This window comes from Bombina bombina, chromosome 4, assembly GCF_027579735.1.
Source record: "Bombina bombina isolate aBomBom1 chromosome 4, aBomBom1.pri, whole genome shotgun sequence".
In the NCBI taxonomy this organism is placed as follows: domain Eukaryota; kingdom Metazoa; phylum Chordata; class Amphibia; order Anura; family Bombinatoridae; genus Bombina; species Bombina bombina.
In genome coordinates this window covers 1,028,526,685-1,028,549,731 of record NC_069502.1, presented here as the reverse complement: position 1 = coordinate 1,028,549,731, position 23,047 = coordinate 1,028,526,685, and the positions used below count along the sequence as shown (strand labels likewise).

The window sequence follows — 23,047 nt, the reverse complement described above, 5'->3', positions numbered from 1 at the left end:
TGAAGCGAAGACCAAGTTGCAGCCTTGCAAATCTGTTCAACAGAGGCCTCATTCTTGAAGGCCCAAGTGGAAGCCACAGCTCTAGTAGAATGAGCTGTAATTCTTTCAGGAGGCTGCTGTCCAGCAGTCTCATAAGCTAAACGAATTATGCTACGAAGCCAAAAAGAAAGAGAGGTAGCGGAAGCTTTTTGACCTCTCCTCTGCCCAGAGTAAATGACAAACAGAGAAGACGTTTGTCGAAATTCCTTAGTTGCCTGTAAGTAAAATTTTAGAGCACGGACTACATCCAGGTTGTGCAGTAGACGTTCCTTCTTTGAAGAAGGATTTGGGCATAAAGAAGGAACAACAATCTCTTGATTGATATTCCTGTTAGTAACTACCTTAGGTAAGAACCCAGGTTTAGTACGCAGGACTACCTTATCCGAATGAAAAATCAAATAAGGAGAATCACAATGTAAGGCTGATAATTCAGAGACTCTTCGAGCCGAGGAAATAGCCATTAAAAATAGAACTTTCCAAGATAACAACTTTATATCAATGGAATGAAGGGGTTCAAACGGAACGCCCTGTAAAACATTAAGAACAAGGTTTAAACTCCATGGTGGAGCAACAGTTTTAAACACAGGCTTAATTCTGGCCAAAGCCTGACAAAAAGCCTGGACGTCAGGAACTTCTGACAGACGTTTGTGTAACAGAATGGACAGAGCTGAGATCTGTCCCTTTAATGAACTAGCAGATAAACCCTTTTCTAAACCTTCTTGTAGAAAAGACAATATCCTAGGAATCCTAACCTTACTCCAAGAGTAACCTTTGGATTCACACCAATATAGGTATTTACGCCATATCTTATGGTAAATCTTTCTGGTAACAGGTTTCCTAGCCTGTATTAAGGTATCAATAACTGACTCAGAAAATCCACGTCTTGATAAAATCAAGCGTTCAATTTCCAAGCAGTCAGCTTCAGAGAAGTTAGATTTTGATGTTTGAAGGGACCCTGTATCAGAAGGTCCTGTTTCAGAGGTAGAGACCAAGGTGGACAGGATGACATGTCCACCAGGTCTGCATACCAAGTCCTGCGTGGCCACGCAGGTGCTATTAGAATCACTGATGCTCTCTCTTGTTTGATTCTGGCAATCAATCGAGGAAGCAACGGGAAGGGTGGAAACACGTAAGCCATCCTGAAGTCCCAAGGTGCTGTCAGAGCATCTATCAGGACTGCTCCTGGATCCCTGGATCTGGACCCGTAACGAGGAAGCTTGGCGTTCTGTCGAGACGCCATGAGATCTATCTCTGGTTTGCCCCAACGTCGAAGTATTTGGGCAAAGACCTCCGGATGAAGTTCCCACTCCCCCGGATGAAAAGTCTGACGACTTAAGAAATCCGCCTCCCAGTTCTCCACTCCCGGGATGTGTATTGCTGACAGGTGGCAAGAGTGAGACTCTGCCCAGCAAATTATCTTTGATACTTCCATCATAGCTAGGGAGCTTCTTGTCCCTCCCTGATGGTTGATGTAAGCTACAGTCGTGATGTTGTCCGACTGAAACCTGATGAACCCCCGAGTTGTCAACTGGGGCCAAGCCAGGAGGGCATTGAGAACTGCTCTCAATTCCAGAATGTTTATTGGCAGGAGACTCTCCTCCTGACTCCATTGTCCCTGAGCCTTCAGAGAATTCCAGACGGCACCCCAACCTAGAAGGCTGGCGTCTGTTGTTACAATTGTCCAGTCTGGTCTGCTGAATAGCATCCCCCTGGACAGATGTGGCCGAGAAAGCCACCATAGAAGAGAATTTCTGGTCTCTTGATCCAGATTCAGAGAAGGGGATAAGTCTGAGTAATCCCCATTCCACTGACTTAGCATGCACAGTTGCAGTGGTCTGAGGTGTAAGCGTGCAAAGGGTACTATGTCCATTGCCGCTACCATTAAGCCGATTACCTCCATGCATTGAGCCACTGACGGGTGTTGAATGGAATGAAGGGTGCGGCAAGCACTTTGAAGTCTTGTTAGCCTGTCCTCTGTCAGGTAAATCTTCATTTCTACAGAATCTATAAGAGTCCCCAGGAAGGGAACTCTTGTGAGTGGAACGAGTGAACTTTTCTTTTCGTTCACCTTCCATCCATGTGACCTTAGAAATGCCAGCACTAACTCTGTATGAGACTTGGCAGTTTGAAAGCTTGAAGCTTGTATCAGAATGTCGTCTAGGTATGGAGCTACCGAGATTCCCCGCGGTCTTAGTACCGCCAGAAGAGCACCCAGAACCTTTGTGAAGATTCTTGGAGCTGTAGCCAATCCGAATGGAAGAGCCACAAACTGGTAATGCCTGTCTAGGAAGGCAAACCTTAGGTACCGATAATGATCTTTGTGAATCGGTATGTGAAGGTAAGCATCTTTTAAATCTACAGTGGTCATGTACTGACCCTCTTGGATCATAGGTAAAATTGTCCGAATAGTCTCCATCTTGAACGATGGAACTCTTAGGAATTTGTTTAGGATCTTTAAGTCCAGGATTGGTCTGAAAGTTCCCTCTTTTTTGGGAACCACAAACAGATTTGAGTAAAACCCCTGTCCCTGTTCCGATCGTGGAACTGGATGGATTACTCCCATTAACAAGAGCTCTTGTACGCAGCGTAGAAACGCCTCTTTCTTTGTCTGGATTGTTGACAATCTTGACAGATGAAATCTCTCTCTTGGAGGAGAGTATTTGAAGTCCAGAAGGTATCCCTGAGATATTATCTCTAGCGCCCAGGGATCCTGAACATCTCTTGCCCAAGCCTGGGCGAAGAGAGAAAGTCTGCCCCCCACTAGATCCGATCCCGGATCGGGGGCCCTCAATTCATGCTGTTTTAGGGGCAGCAGCAGGTTTCCTAGTCTGCTTGCCCTTGTTCCAGGACTGGTTAGGTTTCCAGCCTTGTCTGTAGCGAGCAACAGCTCCTTCCTGTTTTGGTGCAGAGGAAGTTGATGCTGCTCCTGCTTTGAAATTACGAAAGGAACGAAAATTAGACTGTCTAGTATTGGCTTTGGCTTTGTCCTGAGGCAGGGCATGGCCTTTACCTCCTGTAATGTCAGCGATAATCTCTTTCAACCCGGGCCCGAATAAGGTCTGCCCTTTGAAAGGTATATTAAGCAATTTAGACTTAGAAGTAACATCAGCTGACCAGGATTTTAGCCACAGCGCCCTGCGTGCCTGAATGGCGAATCCTGAATTTTTCGCCGTAAGTTTAGTAAGATGTACTACGGCCTCCGAAATGAATGAATTAGCTAGTTTAAGGACTCTAAGCCTGTCCGTAATGTCGTCCAGAGTAGCTGAACCAATGTTCTCTTCCAGAGACTCAATCCAGAATGCCGCTGCAGCCGTGATCGGCGCAATGAATGCAAGGGGTTGCAATATAAAACCTTGTTGAACAAACATTTTCTTAAGGTAACCCTCTAACTTTTTATCCATTGGATCTGAAAAAGCACAGCTATCCTCCACCGGGATAGTGGTACGCTTAGCTAAGGTAGAAACTGCTCCCTCCACCTTAGGGACCGTTTGCCATAAGTCCCTTGTGGTGGCGTCTATTGGAAACATTTTTCTAAATATCGGAGGGGGTGAGAACGGCACACCGGGTCTATCCCACTCCTTAGTAACAATTTCAGTAAGTCTCTTAGGTATAGGAAAAACCTCAGTACTCGTCGGGTACCCGCAAAATATTTATCCAACCTACACATTTTCTCTGGTATTGCAACTGTGTTACAATCATTCAGAGCCGCTAACACCTCCCCTAGTAATACACGGAGGTTTTCCAGTTTAAATTTAAAATTTGAAATATCTGAATCCAGTCTGTTTGGATCAGAACCGTCACCCACAGAATGAAGCTCTCCGTCCTCATGTTCTGCCACCTGTGACGCAGTGTCTGACATGGCCCTAATATTATCAGCGCACTCTGTTCTCACCCCAGAGTGATCACGCTTACCTCTTAGTTCTGGTAATTTAGCCAAAACCTCAGTCATAACAGTAGCCATATCCTGTAATGTGATTTGTAATGGCCGCCCAGATGTACTCGGCGCTACAATATCACGCACCTCCCTCTGAGCGGGAGATGTAGGTACTGACACGTGAGGCGAGTTAGTCGGCATAACTCTCCCCTCGTTGTTTGGTGAAATTTGTTCAATTTGTACAGATTGACCTTTATTTAAAGTAGCATCAATACAGTTAGTACATAAATTTCTATTGGGCTCCACTTTGGCATTGCAACAAATGACACAGGTATCATCCTCTGAATCAGACATGTTTAACACACTAGCAAATAAACTTGCAACTTGGAAATACAATTCAATTAGAATAATATTAAAACGTACTGTGCCTTTAAGAAGCACAGAAGATCTATGACAGTTGAAAATTAATAAATTGAAACAGTTATAGCCTCAATCCTTGTAAACAACACAACTTTAGCAAAGGTTTAATCCCATTAGCAAAGATAACAAATTCTGAAAGCAGGAAACAAATTACAGAATAAACGTTTTTTATCTCAGTCAAACTATAATTCTCACAGCTCTGCTGAGAGAAATTACCTCCCTCAAAATAAGTTTTGAAGACCCCTGAGCTCTGTAGAGATGAACCGGATCATGCAGGGAATACAATGAGTTGCTGACTGAAATATTTGATGCATAGTAAAAGCGCCAAAAAACGGCCCCTCCCCCTCACACACAGCAGTGAGGGAGAACAGAAACTGTCAGAAAAACAGATTAAGCAACTGCCAAGTGGAAAAATAGTGCCCAAACATTTATTCACACAGTACCTCAGCAAATGAAAACGATTTTACATTCCAGCAAAAACGTTAAACATAATCTCTAGTTATTAAACAGCTTTATGTATTTCTTACAGTGTAATTCTAGTGAAGTACCATTCCCCAGAATACTGAAGTGTAAAGTATACATACATGACATTATATCGGTATGGCAGGATTTTCTCATCAATTCCATTGTCAGAAAATAAAAACTGCTACATACCTCTATGCAGATTCATCTGCCCGCTGTCCCCTGATCTGAAGTTTACCTCACTCCTCAGATGGCCGAGAACAGCAATATGATCTTAACTACTCCGGCTAAAATCATAGCAAAACTCTGGTAGATTCTTCTTCAAACTCTGCCAGAGAGGTAATAACACACTCCGGTGCTATTTTAAAATAACAAACTTTTGATTGAAGATATAAAACTAAGTATAATCACCATAGTCCTCTCACACATCCTATCTAGTCGTTGGGTGCAAGAGAATGACTGGGAGTGACGTAGAGGGGAGGAGCTATATGCAGCTCTGCTGGGTGAATCCTCTTGCACTTCCTGTTGGGGAGGAGTAATATCCCAGAAGTAATGATGACCCGTGGACTGATCACACTTAACAGAAGAAATTAGGTTTGGATGGTTGAAAGGACCCTGAATTAGAAGGTCCTGCCTCAGAGGAAGAGACCATGGTGGACAGGACGACATGTCCACTAGATCTGCATACCAGGTCCTGCGTGGCCACGCAGGCGCTATCAGAATTACCGATGCCCTCTCCTGTTTGATCCTGGCAATCAGCCGAGGTAGCAACGGAAATGGTGGAAACACATAAGCTATGTTGAAAACCCAAGGGGCTGCTAATGCATCTACCAGCACCGCTCCCGGGTCCCTGGACCTGGATCCGTAACAAGGAAGCTTCGCGTTCTGGCGAGATGCCATGAGATCCAGATCCGGTTTGCCCCAACGACGAATCAGTTGAGCAAATACCTCCGGGTGAAGTTCCCACTCTCCAGGATGAAAAGTCTGGCGACTTAGGAAATCCGCCTCCCAGTTCTCTACGCCTGGGATGTGAATTGCTGACAGGAGGCAATAGTGAGACTCTGCCCAGCGAATTATCTTCGAGACTTCCAACATCGCTAGGGAACTCCTGGTTCCCCCTTGATGATTGATGTAAGCCACAGTCGTGATATTGTCCGACTGAAATCTGATGAACCTCAGCTTTGCTAACTGAGGCCAAGCTAGAAGAGCATTGAATATTGCTCTTAATTCTAGAATGTTTATTGGGAGGAGTTTCTCCTCCTGAGTCCACGATCCCTGAGCCTTCAGGGAATTCCAGACTGCTCCCCAGCCTAGAAGGCTGGCATCCGTTGTTACAATCGTCCAATCTGGCCTGCGAAAGGTCATTCCTTTGGACAGATGAACCGGTGACAACCACCAGAGAAGCGAATCTCTGGTCTCCTGGTCCAGATTTAGCAAAGGGGACAGATCTGAGTAATCCCCGTTCCATTGACTGAGCATGCATAGTTGCAGCGACCTGAGATGCAGGCGCGCAAATGGCACTATGTCCATTGCCGCGACCATTAAGCCGATTACCTCCATGCACTGAGCTACTGATGGGCTTGGAACGGAATGAAGGACACGGCAAGCATTGAGAATCTTTGATAACCTGGACTCCGTCAGGTAAATCTTCATCTCTACAGAACCTAGAAACGGAACCCTTGTGAGTGGTAACAGAGAACTCTTTTCCACGTTCACTTTCCACCCATGCGACCTCAGAAATGCTAGAACTATCTCTGTATGAGACTTTGCATTCTGAAAACTTGACGCTTGTATCAGAATGTCGTCTAGGTACGGAGCCACCGCTATGCCTCGTGGTCTTAGTAGCCAGAAGTGAGCCCAGAACCTTCGTAAAAATTCTCGGGGCCGTGGCTAACCCGAAGGGAAGAGCCACAAACTGGTAATGCCTGTCTAGAAAGGCAAACCTCAGGTACCGATAATGATCTTTGTGAATCGGTATATGAAGGTAAGCATCCTTTAAGTCCACCGTGGTCATATATTGACCCTCTTGGATCATGGCTAGGATGGTTCGAATGGTTTCCATCTTGAACGATGGTACCCTTAGGAATTTGTTTAAGATCTTTAAGTCCAAGATTGGTCTGAATGTTCCCTCTTTTTTGGGAACCACAAATAGATTTGAGTAAAATCCTTGTCCCTGTTCCGATCGCGGAACTGAGTGGATCACCCCCATGAGTAAGAGGTCTTGTACACATTGTAGAAATGCCTCTCTCTTTATTAGGTTTGTCGATAACCTCGAAAGATGGAACCTCCCTTGTGGAGGAGAGGTTTTGAAATCCAGAAGGTATCCCTGAGATATAATCTTTAACGTCCAGGGATCCTGCACATCTCTTGCCCAAGCCTGGGCAAAGAGAGAAAGTCTGCCCCCCACTAAATCCGTCTCTGGATAGGGGGCCCTGACTTCATGCTGTCTTAGGGGCAGGAGTAGGCTTTCTGGCCTGCTTGCCCTTGTTCCATGACTGGTTGCCTTTCCAACCTTGTCTGTAACGAGCAGTAGTTCCTTCCTGTTTTGGAGCGGAGGAAGTTGATGCTGCTTCTGCCTTGAAGTTACGAAAGGCACGAAAATTAGACTGTTTGGCCTTTGGTTTGGCCCTGTCCTGATGAAGGGCGTGGCCCTTACCTCCCGTAATGTCAGCAATAATTTCCTTCAAGCCGGGCCCGAATAAGGTCTGCCCTTTGAAAGGAATGTTAAGTAGTTTAGACTTGGAAGTTACATCCGCTGACCAGGATTTAAGCCAGAGCGCTCTGCGCGCCTGTATGGCGAATCCGGAATTTTTAGCCGTAAGTTTGGTTAGATGTACTACGGCATCTGAAACAAAAGCATTAGCTTGCTTAAGGGTTCTAACTTTGCTCAAGGCCTCATCCAACGGCTCTGTGCGAATCGCCTCTTCCAGAGACTCAAACCAGAATGCCGCTGCAGCCGTGACAGGCGCAATGCATGCAAGAGGCTGCAATATAAAACCCTGTTGAACAAACATTTTCTTTAGATAACCCTCTAATTTTTTATCCATTGGATCTGAGAAAGCACAGCTATCCTCCACCGGGATAGTGGTACGCTTGGCTAACGTAGAAACTGCTCCCTCCACCTTAGGGACCGTCTGCCATAAGTCTCGTGTGGTGGCGTCTATAGGGAACATTTTTCTAAATATCGGGGGAGGGGAAAAAGGCACACCGGGTCTATCCCACTCCTTACTTATAATTTCTGTAAGTCTTTTTGGTATAGGAAAAACGTCAGTACACACCGGTACCGCATAGTATCTATCCAACCTACACAATTTCTCTGGAATTGCCACCGTGTCGCAATCGTTCAGAGCCGCTAATACCTCCCCTAGTAACACACGGAGGTTCTCAAGCTTAAATTTAAAATTTGAAATTTCTGAATCCGGTCTCCCCGGATCAGAACCGTCACCGACAGAATGAAGCTCACCGTCCTCATGTTCTGCAAATTGTGATGCAGTATCAGACATGGCTCTCGTGTCATCAGCACGCTCTGTCCTTAACCCAGAGCTATCGCGTTTGCCCCTTAATTCGGGCATATTATATAATACTTCTTTCATAACATTAGCCATATCATGTAAAGTGATTTGTAAGGGCCTAGATGTACTAGGTGTCTCAATCCTACGCATCTCTCGAGCAGGAGACGCAGGTACTGACACGTGAGGAGAGTTAGGCGGCATAACTTCCCCCTCGTTGTCTGGTGATAGCTTCTTTATCGGTACAGATTGACTTTTATTCAAAGCAATATCAATACAATTGGTACACATCGTTCTATTGGGCTCCACATTGGCTTTTGAACATGATGAACAAACAGTTTCCTCTGAATCAGACATGTTTAAAACAGACTTAGCAATGAAACTAACAAGCTTGGAAATCACTTTCAATAAGTTTACAAGCAATATAAAAAACGCTGCAGCGCTTCAAAAATACAGATATAATTAAACAATTCTTAACAAGAAGTGTATTATTAGCAGAGGATTGCACCCATTAGCAAAAGGATGATTAACCCCTCAATACCCAAAAAACGGATAAAACAGATATCAATTAAAATTTAACGCTTTTAATCACAGTCAGCATACTGTCACAGATCTGCTGTGACTGATTACCTCCCTCACAAATGAAATTTGCAGACCCCTGAGCTCTCTAGAGACGTCCTGGATCAAGGAGGAAGAAGCAGAAAGACTGTGCAATAATTTTAACTGCGCAACAAGGCGCTAAAACAAGGGCCCTCCCACTCCTAATCACAACAGTGGGAGCCCTGATATAACGGTTTCCATGCAGAAAAATATGTTAGCCATGTGGAAAAAAATCATGCCCAAAGCGATTTATCACCAAAGTACCTCACAAAAAAGAATAACATGCCAGTAAACGTTTTATTAAAAAACAACATTTTTCAATGTCATGCAAAGCTATCACTAAGCCTGCTACCAGTCGCTACCACTGCAGAGAAGGCTTAAGTATTATTTCAGCGTTAACAGTATGAGTCCAAGCCCAGGTGTTCATGGGAGCTCAGTTACCAACTACCATACCCCCAATAGCAGCCTGTAGATGGACTTGCATAAACAAACATATATGATTTGTGAAATGGAAAATGTGATCTTTAAGTGGTACTTAAAGCTACATAGTTTCCCTGAAGTACACAGAGCTAAATTACTTTTGATTTGCTCATAGGGATCAGCAATACAAACAATCAATCTGCTTGCTAATTGCTGTCACAAATAGAAAATTATTTGTTGCATTCTGATACATTTTACACATTTGCAAAACATTTCACTAAAGCTGCTATATTTGACGATTTTTTAATTGAAATATTTTATTTTCCCCTTTCATGGGCATAGAAAAAAACATTTAAAAAAATGATAGTTCAGGAACATTAATTAAATGTCCAGAACAAGAAACCTTAAGTAGAAAACTATGCAGTATAGGAGACTAGTATCAATATTCTCTAGCAGTGGATAACAATGCTCTGACCATTAGGTTGCGCTGTTACACATGTATAAAACTGCCCATAAGTGACATAATAAAGAAACTTATAGTCCACTCCTCAGTATCAGGGAAGGTATTTGTAATCCAGTAAATATATGAGCATATTAAAAATTAAAGCAAATAAATAAATAAATCTAGCACTGATATTCCAGCATTTCCTTTCTTTCTCTGTCAAGTGGCAGTATATATATATTTTTTTACTTTATTTTTAACACTTATATGTAAAGTGTACAAAGTGAGCGTGTTTTTAGTGAAGTGGCAGCAATATATGAAAAAAAACAGCAGCCATTTAACAGGAGAACATGCTGAAATGTTATACTTTCTGCACTATGTGTTTCTACTTAACTGGGAGTACTGAAGAAATCATGTAGTGGCTAGCTTTGCAGTAGTGACTTAAATTTAATTTTATATCAGTGAGCAGTTTAAAAGGGATTTATGCAATTTTTCTATGTTTTAGGAAGCCATTTAATAAGTTAATTTTCAAGCACTTTATTTTTCCCAGCCGTTTACTTTTAATGTTTAAAATTGTAATAAGCATGTTCGGTTTATACCAGATTTGGGTAGAAATTGTGTTGATTTTTCAAAACTTTAAATGTACAGAATATCGGCTCCTGTTATTAGTTATCGGCCTGAAAGGCAGTCAATAATCAGCTGTTATCAGCTCTGAAAAAAACGACATTGGTCTATCCCTAGATAGTAGAATAAAGAATAAAAGAGTATCCACACATCAATATTAGCTCAAAAAGAGTCATATTGTCAATGGCATGAAAGGAGTATTTTTATAATACATATACCCCCACCCCAAATAAATCATAAGAATTTCACTGAATTATAACTACTTTAGCTATAGTTTCAATACAAGTAAATAGTATCAAAATAGTTTAATGTGAAAAGATGCATCTTACATCTGCCTATTATTTTTTTGAGGAAGAAGAGTAAACACAAAATGGGCGCAGTAAATACCTGAAGTACTCACAGCTGTAGAATAAGGATTGCGCACTCCAGTGTTTTCAGCCCAGCAGCCACATCCATAAAGAGCAGCCTAGGAATAAAAGAGAGACAAACAGCTAAAAGCTACTTTTCACATTTGAAGAATTCTGCAATAAACAAGACATTCCAAGTTTATGAAAACACGTAAAAAAAAGCTTTTCTTGATTAGGTTAAAACAAAAACATAATTTATGTAAGAACTTACCTGATAAATTCATTTCTTTCATATTAGCAAGAGTCCATGAGCTAGTGACGTATGGGATATACAATCCTACCAGGAGGGGCAAAGTTTCCCAAACCTTAAAATGCCTATAAATACACCCCTCACCACACCCACAATTCAGTTTAACGAATAGCCAAGAAGTGGGGTGATAAGAAAAAAGTGCGAAAGCATATAAAATAAGGAATTGGAATAATTGTGCTTTATACAAAAAAATCATAACCACCACAAAAAAAGGGCGGGCCTCATGGACTCTTGCTAATATGAAAGAAATGAATTTATCAGGTAAGTTCTTACATAAATTATGTTTTCTTTCATGTAATTAGCAAGAGTCCATGAGCTAGTGACGTATGGGATAATGACTACCCAAGATGTGGATCTTTCCACACAAGAGTCACTAGAGAGGGAGGGATAAAATAAAGACAGCCAATTCCTGCTGAAAATAATCCACACCCAAAATAAAGTTTAATGAAAAACATAAGCAGAAGATTCAAACTGAAACCGCTGCCTGAAGTACTTTTCTACCAAAAACTGCTTCAGAAGAAGAAAATACAACAAAATGGTAGAATTTGGTAAAAGTATGCAAAGAGGACCAAGTTGCCGCTTTGCAAATCTGATCAACCGAAGCTTCATTCCTAAACGCCTAGGAAGTAGAAACTGACCTAGTAGAATGAGCTGTAATCCTATGAGGCGGAGTCTTACCCTACTCAACATAGGCAAGATGAATTAAAGATTTCAACCAAGATGCCAAAGAAATGGCAGAAGTTTTCTGGCCTTTCTAAAACCGGAAAAGATAACAAATAAACTAGAAGTCTTTCGGAAAGACTTAGTAGCTTCAACATAATATTTCAAAGCTCTAATAACATCCAAAGAATGCAACGATTTCTCCTTAGAATTCTTAGGATTAAGACATAATGAAGGAACCACAATGTCTCTACTAATGTTGTTGGAATTCACAACTTAGGTAAAAATTAAAAAGAAGTTCGCAACACCACCTTATCCTGATGAAAAATCAGAAAAGGAGACTCACAAGAAAGAGCAGATAATTCAGAAACTCTTCTGGCAGAAGAGATTGCCAAAAGGAACAAAACTTTCCAAGAAAGTAATTTAATATCCAATGAATGCATAGGTTCAAATGGAGGAGCTTGAAGAGCCCCCAGAACCAAATTCAAACTCCAAGGAGGAGAAATTGACTTAATGACAGGCTTTATACGAACCAAAGCTTGTACAAAACAATGAATATCAGGAAGAATAGCAATCTTTCTGTGAAAAAGAACAGAAAGAACAGAAATTTGACCTTTCAAGGAACTTGCGGACAAACCCTTATCTAAACCATCCTGAAGAAACTGTAATATTCTCGGTATTCTAAAAGAATGCCAAGAAAAATGATGAGAAAGACACCAAGAAATATAAGTCTTCCAGACTCTATAATATATCTCTCTGGATACAGATTTACGAGCCTGTAACATAGTATTAATCACAGAGTCAGAGAAACCTCTTTGACCAAGAATCAAGCGTTCAATCTCCATACCTTTAAATTTAAGGATTTCAGATCCTGATGGAAAAAAGGACCTTGAGACAAAAGGTCTGGTCTTAACGGAAGAGTCCACGGTTGGCAAGAGGCCATCCGGACAAGATCCGCATACCAAAACCTGTGAGGCCATGCCGGAGCTACCAGCAGAACAAACGAGCATTCCTTCAGAATCTTGGAGATTACTCTTGGAAGAAGAACTAGAGGCGGAAAGATATAGGCAGGATGATACTTCCAAGGAAGTGATAATGCATCCACTGCCTCCGCCTGAGGATCCCGGGATCTGGACAGATACCTGGGAAGTTTCTTGTTTAGATGAGAAGCCATCAGATCTATTTCTGGAAGTTCCCACATTTGAACAATCTGAAGAAATACCTCTGGGTGAAGAGACCATTCGCCCGGATGCAACGTTTGGCGACTGAGATAATCCGCTTTCCAATTGTCCATACCTGGGATATGAACCGCAGAGATTAGACAGGAACTGGATTCCGCCCAAACCAAAATTCGAGATACTTCTTTCATAGCCAGAGGACTGTGAGTCCCTCCTTGATGATTGATGTATGCCACAGTTGTGACATTGTCTATCTGAAAACAAATGAACAACTCTCTCTTCAGAAGAGGCCAAGACTGAAGAGCTCTGAAAATTGCACGGAGTTCCAAAATATTGATCGGAAATCTCACCTCCTGAGATTCCCAAACCCCTTGTGCCGTCAGATACCCCCACACAGCTCCCCAACCTGTAAGACTTGCATCTGTTGAGATTATAGTCCAGGTCGGAAGAACAAAGAAGCCCCCTGAACTAAACGATGGTGATCTGTCCACCATGTCAGAGAGTGTTGTAAAATCGGTTTAAAGATATTAATTGAGATATCTTTGAGTAATCCCTGCACCATTGGTTCAGCATACAGAGCTGAAGAGGTCGCATGTGAAAACGAGCAAAGGAGATCGCATCTGATGCGGCAGTCCTAAGACCCAACATTTCCATGCATAAGGCTACCAAAGGGAATGAATGTGACTGAAGGTTTTGACAAGCTGATATCAATGTTAAACTTCTCTTGTCTGACAAGGACAGAGTCATAGACACTGAATTTATCTAGAAACCTAAAAAGGTTACCCTTGTCTGAGGAATCAATGAACTGATTGGTAAATTGATCCTCCAACCATGAACTTGAAGAAACAACACAAGTCGATTCGTATGAGATTCTTCGAAAATGAGAAGACTGAGCAAGTACCAAGATATCGTCCAAATAAGGAAATACCAAAACCCTATTCTCTGATTACAGAAAGAAGGGCACCGAGAACCTTTGAAAAAAATTCTTGGAACTGAGGCTAGGCCAAACGGTAGAGCCACAAAACTGGTAATGCTTGTCTAAAAAGAGAATCTCAGACACTAAAAGTGATCTGGATGAATCGGAATATGCAGATACACATCCTGTAAATCTATTGTAGACATATAATGCCCTTGCTAAACAAAAGGCAGGATAGTCCTACAGTAACCATCTTGAATGTTGGTATCCTAACATAACGATTCAATAATGATAGATCCGGAACTGGTCTGAAGGAATTGGCCTTCTTTGGTACAATGAAGAGATAAAATAAAACCCCAGCCCCTGTTCCAGAACTGGAACTGGCATAAATACTCCAGCCAACTCTAGATCTGAAACACATTTCAGAAATGCTGAGCCTTTGCTGTGTTAACTGGGACACGGGAAAGAAAAGAATCTCTTAGCAGGAGGCCTTAACTTGAAGCCAATTCTGTACCTTTCTGAAACAATGTTTCTGAAACCAGAGATTAAGAACGGAATTGATCCAAATTTCTTTGAAGAAAACGTAATCTGCCCCATACCAGCTGAGCTGGAATAAGGGCCGCACCTTCATAGGTACTTAGGAGCTGGCTATAGGTTTCTATAAGGCTTGGATATATTCCAAACTGGAAATAGTTTCCAAACTGATACCGCTCCTGAAGATGAAGGATCAGGCTTTTGTTCCTTGTGAGGAAAGGAACGAAAATGATTATTTACCCTGGAAAGAAAGGGAAAGCAAAGTTGACTTAGAAGACATGTCAGCATTCCAAGTTTAATCCATAAAGCTTTTCTAGCTAAAATAGCTAGAGACATATACCTGACATCAACTCTAATGATATCAAAAGATGGTATAACCAATAAAATTATTAGCATGTTATAGAATAATAATAATGCTATAAAATTATGATCTGTTACTTGTTGCGCTAAAGCTTCTAACCAAAAAGTTGAAGCTGCAGCAACATCCGCTAAAAATATAGCAGGTCTAAGAAGATTACCTGAACATAAGTAAGCTTTTCTTAGAAAGGATTCAATTTTCCTATCTAAAGGATCCTTAAATGAAGTACTATCTGCCGTAGGAATAGTAGAACATTAGCAGGAGTAGAGACAGCCCCATAACCTTAGGGATTTTTGTCCCAAAAAACTCTAATCTGTCAGATGGCACAGGATATAATTTGCTTAAACGTCTAGAAGGAGTAAATAAATTACCCAAATTATTCCATTCCCTGGAAATTACTTCAGAAATAGCATCAGGGAGATAAAACACTTCTGGAATAACTACAGGAGATTTAAAAACCTTATTTAAACGTTTACATTTAGTATCAAGAGGACCAGAATCCTCTATTTCTAATGCAAATAACACTTCTTTAAGTAAAGAACGAATAAATTCCATCTTGAACAAATACAAAGATTTATCAGCATCAACCTCTGAGACAGAAACCTCTGAACCAGAAGAACCATTATCAGTATCAGAATGATGATGTTCATTTAAAAATTCATCTGAAAAAAGAGAAGTTTTAAAAGACTTTTATGTATACTAGAAGGAGAAATAACAGACATAGCCTTCTTAATGGATTTAAAAAATAAAATCTCTTATGTTATCAGGAACACTCTGAAAATTAGATGTTGACGGAACAGCAACAGGTAATGTAACAGTACTAAAGGAAATTTTATCTGCATTAATAAGTTTGACATGACATGCAATACAAATAACAGCTGGAGAAACAGATACCAAAAGTTTTTTAGCAGATACACTTAGCTTGGTAGCTCCAGCACTGTGCAGTGATTTTCCTGAAGTATCTTCTGACTCAGTTGCAACGTGGAACATCTTGCAATATGTAAAAGAAAAAAACAACATATAAAGCAAAATTGATCAAATTCCTTAAATGACAGTTTCAGGAATGGGAAAAAATGCCAAAGAACAAGCTTCTAGCAACCAGAAGCAATAAAAAATGAGACTTAAATAATGTGGAGACAAAAGTGACGCCCATATTTTTTCGCGCCAAATAAGACGCCCACATTATTTGGCGCCTAAATGCTTTTTGGCGCCAAAAATGACGCCACATCCGGAACGCCGACATTTTTGGCGCAAAATAACGTCAAAGAATGACGCAACTTCCGGCGACACGTATGACGCCGGAAACGGAAATAGAATTTTTGCGCCAAAAAAGTCCGCGCCAAGAATAACGCAATAAAATGAAGCATTTTCAGCCCCCGCGAGCCTAACAGCCCACAGGGAAAAAGTCAAATTTTAAGGTAAAAAATGTTAAATTAAAATGCATTATCCCAAATATGAAACTGACTGTCTGAAAAATAAGGAAAGTTGAACATTCTGAGTCAAGGCAAATAAATGTTTGAATACATATATTTAGAACTTTATAAACAAAGTGCCCAACCATAGCTAGGAGTGTCACAGAAAATAAGACTTACTTACCCCAGGACACTCATCTACATATAGCAGATAGCCAAACCAGTACTGAAACGAGAATCAGCAGAGGTAATGGTATATATAAGAGTATATCGTCGATCTGAAAAGGGAGGTAAGAGATGAATCTCTACGACCGATAACAGAGAACCTATGAAATAGACCCCTTAGAAGGAGATCACTGCATTCAAATAGGCAATACTCTCCTCACATCCCTCTGACATTCACTGCACGCTGAGAGGAAAACCGGGCTCCAACTTGCTGCGGAGCGCATATCAACGTAGAATCTAGCACAAACTTACTTCACCACCTCCATCGGAGGCAAAGTTTGTAAAACTGAATTGTGGGTGTGGTGAGGGGTGTATTTATAGGCATTTTAAGGTTTGGGAAACTTTGCCCCTCCTGGTAGGAATGTATATCCCATACGTCACTAGCTCATGGACTCTTGCTAATTACATGAAAGAAAAAGGTTTGCCATTCTCTAGAACTGAAAAGAACAAAACAGCACGTCCCACTCTAAGTAGAAATGTATTGGTTAAAACAGAGTGCGTAAATAGACAGAATAAAAGGCACTTCACAGTAAATCACAAACGATCCCTCCACGCTGCTGCTCATAGGCACACATCCTTAGGTGATCTACGTTAATACGCGGTGAGCTGAATACTGGTGCCAGTTTCAAAAAATGTCCGTAACAATCACCTGTGCGGCTATGGGAGCTACGGGGGGCTCAGGAGGTAACAAATTCCTCGTGTTTCGCCCGAAACTCGGTCGGGCTTTCTCAAGAGGTGCTGACGCCTCTTGAGAAAGCCACACCGAGTTTTCAGTTCATGATGTCTTTCCAAGGGTAGACGAGGATATCACCCTTTACACTATACAGCAGCATCCTGCAAGTAGTTTGACCATACAGACACTCGGACTACTTTTTCCTTTCCAGAATTCGTACCAAGTACTTTTCTATCAGTATTTACACTGTTTTATATTGTTTATTAAAAAAATGGTTTAATACATATCTCCTACTGGCCATTTGCTATTTTTTGTACCCACATATTCACAGTACTTAATTATTTGTCTTCACCTTTTGCCAATTTCTAGACTGATCGACTGCAAGCATGTATATTTATGACTGAAGCTGCACAAGTCTTTGCGGCCCCAGGGAAAAAAACAGAACTAAGAATAGGAAGTGTGTGCTTTGGATGGCTAAAACTCAAGAGCAGAACAACTTTCTGATACCTTAAAGGAACATAATACCCAAATGTTAAAGCACTTGAAAGTGATGCAGCATTGCTGTAAAAAGCTGACTAGAAAATAAAAACTGAACACCTCTATGTAAAAAAGGAAGATATTTACCTCAAAATGTCCTAAGTATTCACACCCACTGTAAAGAGACTTTAGTCCCAGGTCTTCCAAGGGAGTGTGCATCTAGCATGTGCAGGCACAATCATGTTATTTTCCTATTCAGTTTAAGGAAGTTTACTGTGAAATCTCATGAGATTTAAAGGGACATTATACACTCTATTTTTCGTTGCATAAATGTGTTGTAGATTATCCATTTATATAGCCCATCTGGGTTTTTTTAAAAAAATTTTTTTATAGTTTTGCTTATTGTTAAATAAATTTAGCATATGAGCATTATGTGACTTTAAGACGCCCCTAGAAAATACAAAGTTCTTATTATATCAAGCATGTTTAGAAATGTATCCTTCTCATTCTCAAGATTCAGACAGAGTGAAGGAATGGTGAACTTGGAAAAACATTCATAAGAAAACCACTTTATATTTCTGAGGAATTACTTAGTAAAGCCTGAAAACTTTGATAAACATCTTGCAATGGGAAAAAGACAAAAATGAAACAGCAAACTACAATGGATGTTGTCCAGCTCTAGATAGAACACACTTAATAAAAGTCAAATATATGAACACAGCAAAAAAAAATAAAAAATTGGCCAACTTCAGAACAATTATTACAGGGAGTGCAGAATTATTAGGCAAGTTGTATTTTTGAGGATTAATTTTATTATTGAACAACAACCATGTTCTCAATGAACCCAAAAAACTCTTTAATATCAAAGCTGAATAGTTTTGGAAGTAGTTTTTAGTTTGTTTTTAGTTATAGCTATTTTAGGGGGATATCTGTGTGTGCAGGTGACTATTACTGTGCATAATTATTAGGCAACTTAACAAAAAACAAATATATACCCATTTCAATTATTTATTTTTACCAGTGAAACCAATATAACATCTCAACATTCACAAATATACATTTCTGACATTCAAAAACAAAACAAAAACAAATCAGTGACCAATATAGCCACCTTTCTTTGCAAGGACACTCAAAAGCCTGCCATCCATGGATTCTGTCAGTGTTTTGATCTGTTCACCATCAACATTGCGTGCAGCAGCAGCAACCACAGCCTCCCAGACACTGTTCAGAGAGGTGTACTGTTTTCCCTCCTTGTAAATCTCACATTTGATGATGGACCACAGGTTCTCAATGGGGTTCAGATCAGGTGAACAAGGAGGCCATGTCATTAGATTTTCTTCTTTTATACCCTTTCTTGCCAGCCACGCTGTGGAGTACTTGGACGCGTGTGATGGAGCATTGTCCTGCATGAAAATCATGTTTTTCTTGAAGGATGCAGACTTCTTCCTGTACCACTGCTTGAAGAAGGTGTCTTCCAGAAACTGGCAGTAGGACTGGGAGTTGAGCTTGACTCCATCCTCAACCCGAAAAGGCCCCACAAGCTCATTTTTGATGATACCAGCCCAAACCAGTACTCCACCTCCACCTTGCTGGCGTCTGAGTCGGACTGGAGCTCTCTGCCCTTTACCAATCCAGCCACGGGCCCATCCATCTGGCCCATCAAGACTCACTGTCATTTCATCAGTCCATAAAACCTTAGAAAAATCAGTCTTGAGATATTTCTTGGCCCAGTCTTGACGTTTCAGCTTGTGTGTCTTGTTCAGTGGTGGTCGTCTTTCAGCCTTTCTTACCTTGGCCATGTCTCTGAGTATTGCACACCTTGTGCTTTTGGGCACTCCAGTGATGTTGCAGCTCTGAAATATGGCCAAACTGGTGGCAAGTGGCATCTTGGCAGCTGCACGCTTGACTTTTCTCACTTCATGGGCAGTTATTTTGCGCCTTGGTTTTTCCACACGCTTCTTGCGACCCTGTTGACTATTTTGAATGAAACGCTTGATTGTTCGATGATCACGCTTCAGAAGCTTTGCAATTTTAAGAGTGCTGCATCCCTCTGCAAGATATCTCACTATTTTTGACTTTTCTGAGCCTGTCAAGTCCTTCTTTTGACCCATTTTGCCAAAGGAAAGGAAGTTGCCTAATAATTATGCACACCTGATATAGGGTGTTGATGTCATTAGACCACACCCCTTCTCATTACAGAGATGCACATCACCTAATATGCTTAATTGGTAGTAGGCTTTCGAGCCTATACAGCTTGGAGTAAGACAACATGCATAAAGAGGATGATGTGGTCAAAATACTCATTTGCCTAATAATTCTGCACTCCCTGTATTTTAACCATCTGTGGTAAGAATAAAAAATAATATTTATGCTTACCTTATAAATTAATTTCTTTCTTGGCAGTGAGAGTCCCCGAGAACATTCTTAACCTATAGGAATTACTCTACCTGGTCATAAGGAGGAGGTAAAAACACCACAAACAAGACTATAATTATCTCTCCCACTTCCCCTACCCTTCTCAGTAGTTTAACCAAGGATAAGGAAAAAGTTAAGAGAGATACAAGGGGTACAGAGGTGTATAAAAACAACTGCTGACACTACACATTTAGCATTTGGGCGGGTCGTGGATTCTCACTGCCAAGAATGAAATTCATTTACCAGGTAAGAATACATTCTATTTTCCTTCTATTGGCAGTAAGAGTCCACAAGAACATTCTTAAGTTATGGGAACCAATACGCAAGCTGCAGAATTTACGAATGTTCGGGAGAGAAAAATAAGGTAGGCATTCCTAAGTACTAGGCACCACTGCTTGTAGAACCCTTTTCCCAAAAGGAGCCTCTGCTGAGGAAAAAATATCAAATTTATAGAACTTTGTGAATGTGTGTAATGAAAACCAAGTTGAAGCCTTGCAAATCTGTCCAACTGAGGCCTCATTCTGGAAAGCCCAAGTAGTAGACACCGCACAAGTGAATTGTGCTGAGATTCTTGAAGGGGGCTCCTGACCTGCTTCCTTGTACGCCATGGGAATAAAACTTCACAACCAAAAAGAACTAGTGACAAGCTGAGGCCTTCTGCCCCGTGTGCTTTCCACTATACAGGATATATAAGGAAGATAGACAAAACTCCTTACAAGCGTGAAAGTAGAACTTCAGCGCTCTGACAACATCCAAATTATGCAACAATCTCTCCTTGGAGGATGACGGATTGGGAAAAAGTGAAGGAATCCCAATCTCCTGGTTGATGTTGCGAGTATTAACTACTTTAGGTAGAAAGCCTAGTTGAGTCCTCAACACAGCCTTATCCTTATCACCAGATACAGAGGATCTCACACTTTAAAGCTGAAAGCTCTGACACTATGCGAGCAGAGGAAATAGCTAATAAGAAAACCACTTTCTGAGTCATTCAATTTCAACAGCATTAATAGGCTCAAACGGAGCCCTCTAAAGAACCTTAAGAACTAAATTTAGATTCCATTGTGGAGCAACAGGCTTGAAAACAGGTCTAATTCTAACCAGAGCCTGAACAAACTCAAACATCTGGCAAACAAGCCAACTTTTTGTGAAACAGAACAGAAAGGGCAGAGATTTGACCCTTGATAGAACTGTGGAAATAGATAAATTAGGTTGAAGTTCCACAGGACCGCTAGAACATCCACTAGCTCCGCATGAGAATCCCTGGATTTCGATCCATACTTCGGGAGCTTGGCATTGAAGCGGGAAGCCATCAAATCTATATTGCGAACACCCATCTGGGAGTTATTTCCAGAAATACCTCCTGATTCAGGGACCACTCCCATTAGTGACGAGTCTGGCTAATGATGAAATCCACTTCCCAATTCTCCACACCTGGAATGTGGATAGCTGTAATCTGACATTGATGTCTCTCCCCCGAATGCAGGATTTGAGACATTACTTGCATCGCCAGAGTGCCTCCCTGATGGTTGATGTAGGCCACTGTTGTGATGTTGTTCATTTGGAAACGTATATACCAGGAGAAACCCAGTTGAGGCCACGCTAGAAGCCCATTGTATAAAGCTCTCAACTCGAGAATTTTGATTGGGAGAGAAACTTCCTCTTGACACCAGGTTTGGCACCCAAGCCAGACAGACTCGGGTCTTTGAAGATTATTTCCCAAGAGGGGTGATGGAAACTAGTCCCTAGCAGAACTGGGGTTGGGAATTTCCACCAGGCAAGACTCCCTCTTGTCTGGGCGCCCAAACAGATAATTTGCAACAGATCTGAATGATCTTTAATCCATTGTTTGAGCATACACAACTGTAGCGGTCTCCGATGAAAGCGAACAAACGGTATAGCATCCAATGCTGCAACCACGAGACCTACCACTTCCATGCATTGTGCTACCAAAGGATGAGCATTGGACTGAAGCAGGCGACATGCCTTCTTAAGCTTCTCTCTGCCCTGATCTGTGAGCATACTGACAGAGTCTATAATCGTTCCCAAAATGTTTACCCTCATGTTTACCCTCATAGGTGGGACGTTCTTTTCCAGATTGACCTTCTAACCGTGCGCCTGAAGACACATGAGCGATCTCTGCATGTGGTCCTAAGCCACCGGCAAGGATGGAGCCTGAACCAGAATGTAATCCAGCTAAGGAGCTACAAATGAACCACGGCCAGCAGAGCTCCCAGCACCTTGGTGAACACTTGAGGTGCCATAGCCTGTCCAAATGGAAGAGCAAACAATTGATAGTGCTTGTCGAGGAATGCAAACCATAAAAAAGGTACTGTTCTTTGTGTATCAGAATGTGAAGGTATGTGTCCTTTAGGTCTATTGTGGACATGAACTGACCCTCCTGAACCAGGAAAAGGATGGATGTCATAATTTCCATTTTGAAGGTGGGAACTCTTACGAACCTGTTGAGCCCCTTCAGGTCCAATATAGGGCGGAATGTCCCTGCCTTCTTGGGGACCACAAAGAAATTTGAGTAGAATCTGTATCCCCTCTCTGATGAGGGAACAGGAACCACCACTCCCATGGCATTGAGGTTGTACACGCAGCAGAGTAGTGCTGCTTCTTTTACTGCATTTCCTGATACCCTGGCCTTGACAGCAAGAAGCGGTCCCTTCGGGGACTGGCTTGAAAGTTTATTAATCCTGGCAAACAATGTCCAGAATCCAGGTGTCCTGGACGGACTGAAACTATTCCCTCAGAAACAGAGAAAGTCTGCCCCCCACACAACCTGATCCCATGGGAGACCCAGCATTAACCAGTGTTATATATACTAATACTCTATTGAGATTTATATGGATATATGATCCCTGGATCTCCATGAAAGCCAATCCATGTTAACTTTATTTATTCTTTACAGAGCACACCTCTCTGCCTACCTCTATGATACGAGGCACATAACTACTGAGAGGGTAGGGGAAGTGGGAGGGATATTTATAGCCTTGTTCCTCAACAAAGGATATGTGCATATGCTACAGGAAAAAAGCAAGAACTTTCATTAAAAGCTTTTTTTGCTAATGGTAGTATACTGCAAACATACTTATACAGGTGGTCCTCGTTTTACAACGGTTCAATTTACACCGTTTCATAATAACAAC

The 23,047-nt window shown here is 41.5% G+C and overlaps 1 protein-coding gene across 3 annotated transcripts in view; it reads right to left on the bottom strand.

Annotated features, from left to right (window-relative positions):
- Positions 1-23,047, bottom strand: part of TASP1 (taspase 1) — a 680,735-nt gene that overhangs the window by 263,373 nt on the left and 394,315 nt on the right. For all 3 annotated transcript variants that reach the window (XM_053712134.1, XM_053712135.1, XM_053712136.1), the window contains one exon: positions 10,778-10,856. In XM_053712134.1, the coding sequence (XP_053568109.1) occupies positions 10,778-10,856 (79 nt within the window). The remainder of the gene's footprint in view (positions 1-10,777; positions 10,857-23,047) is intronic.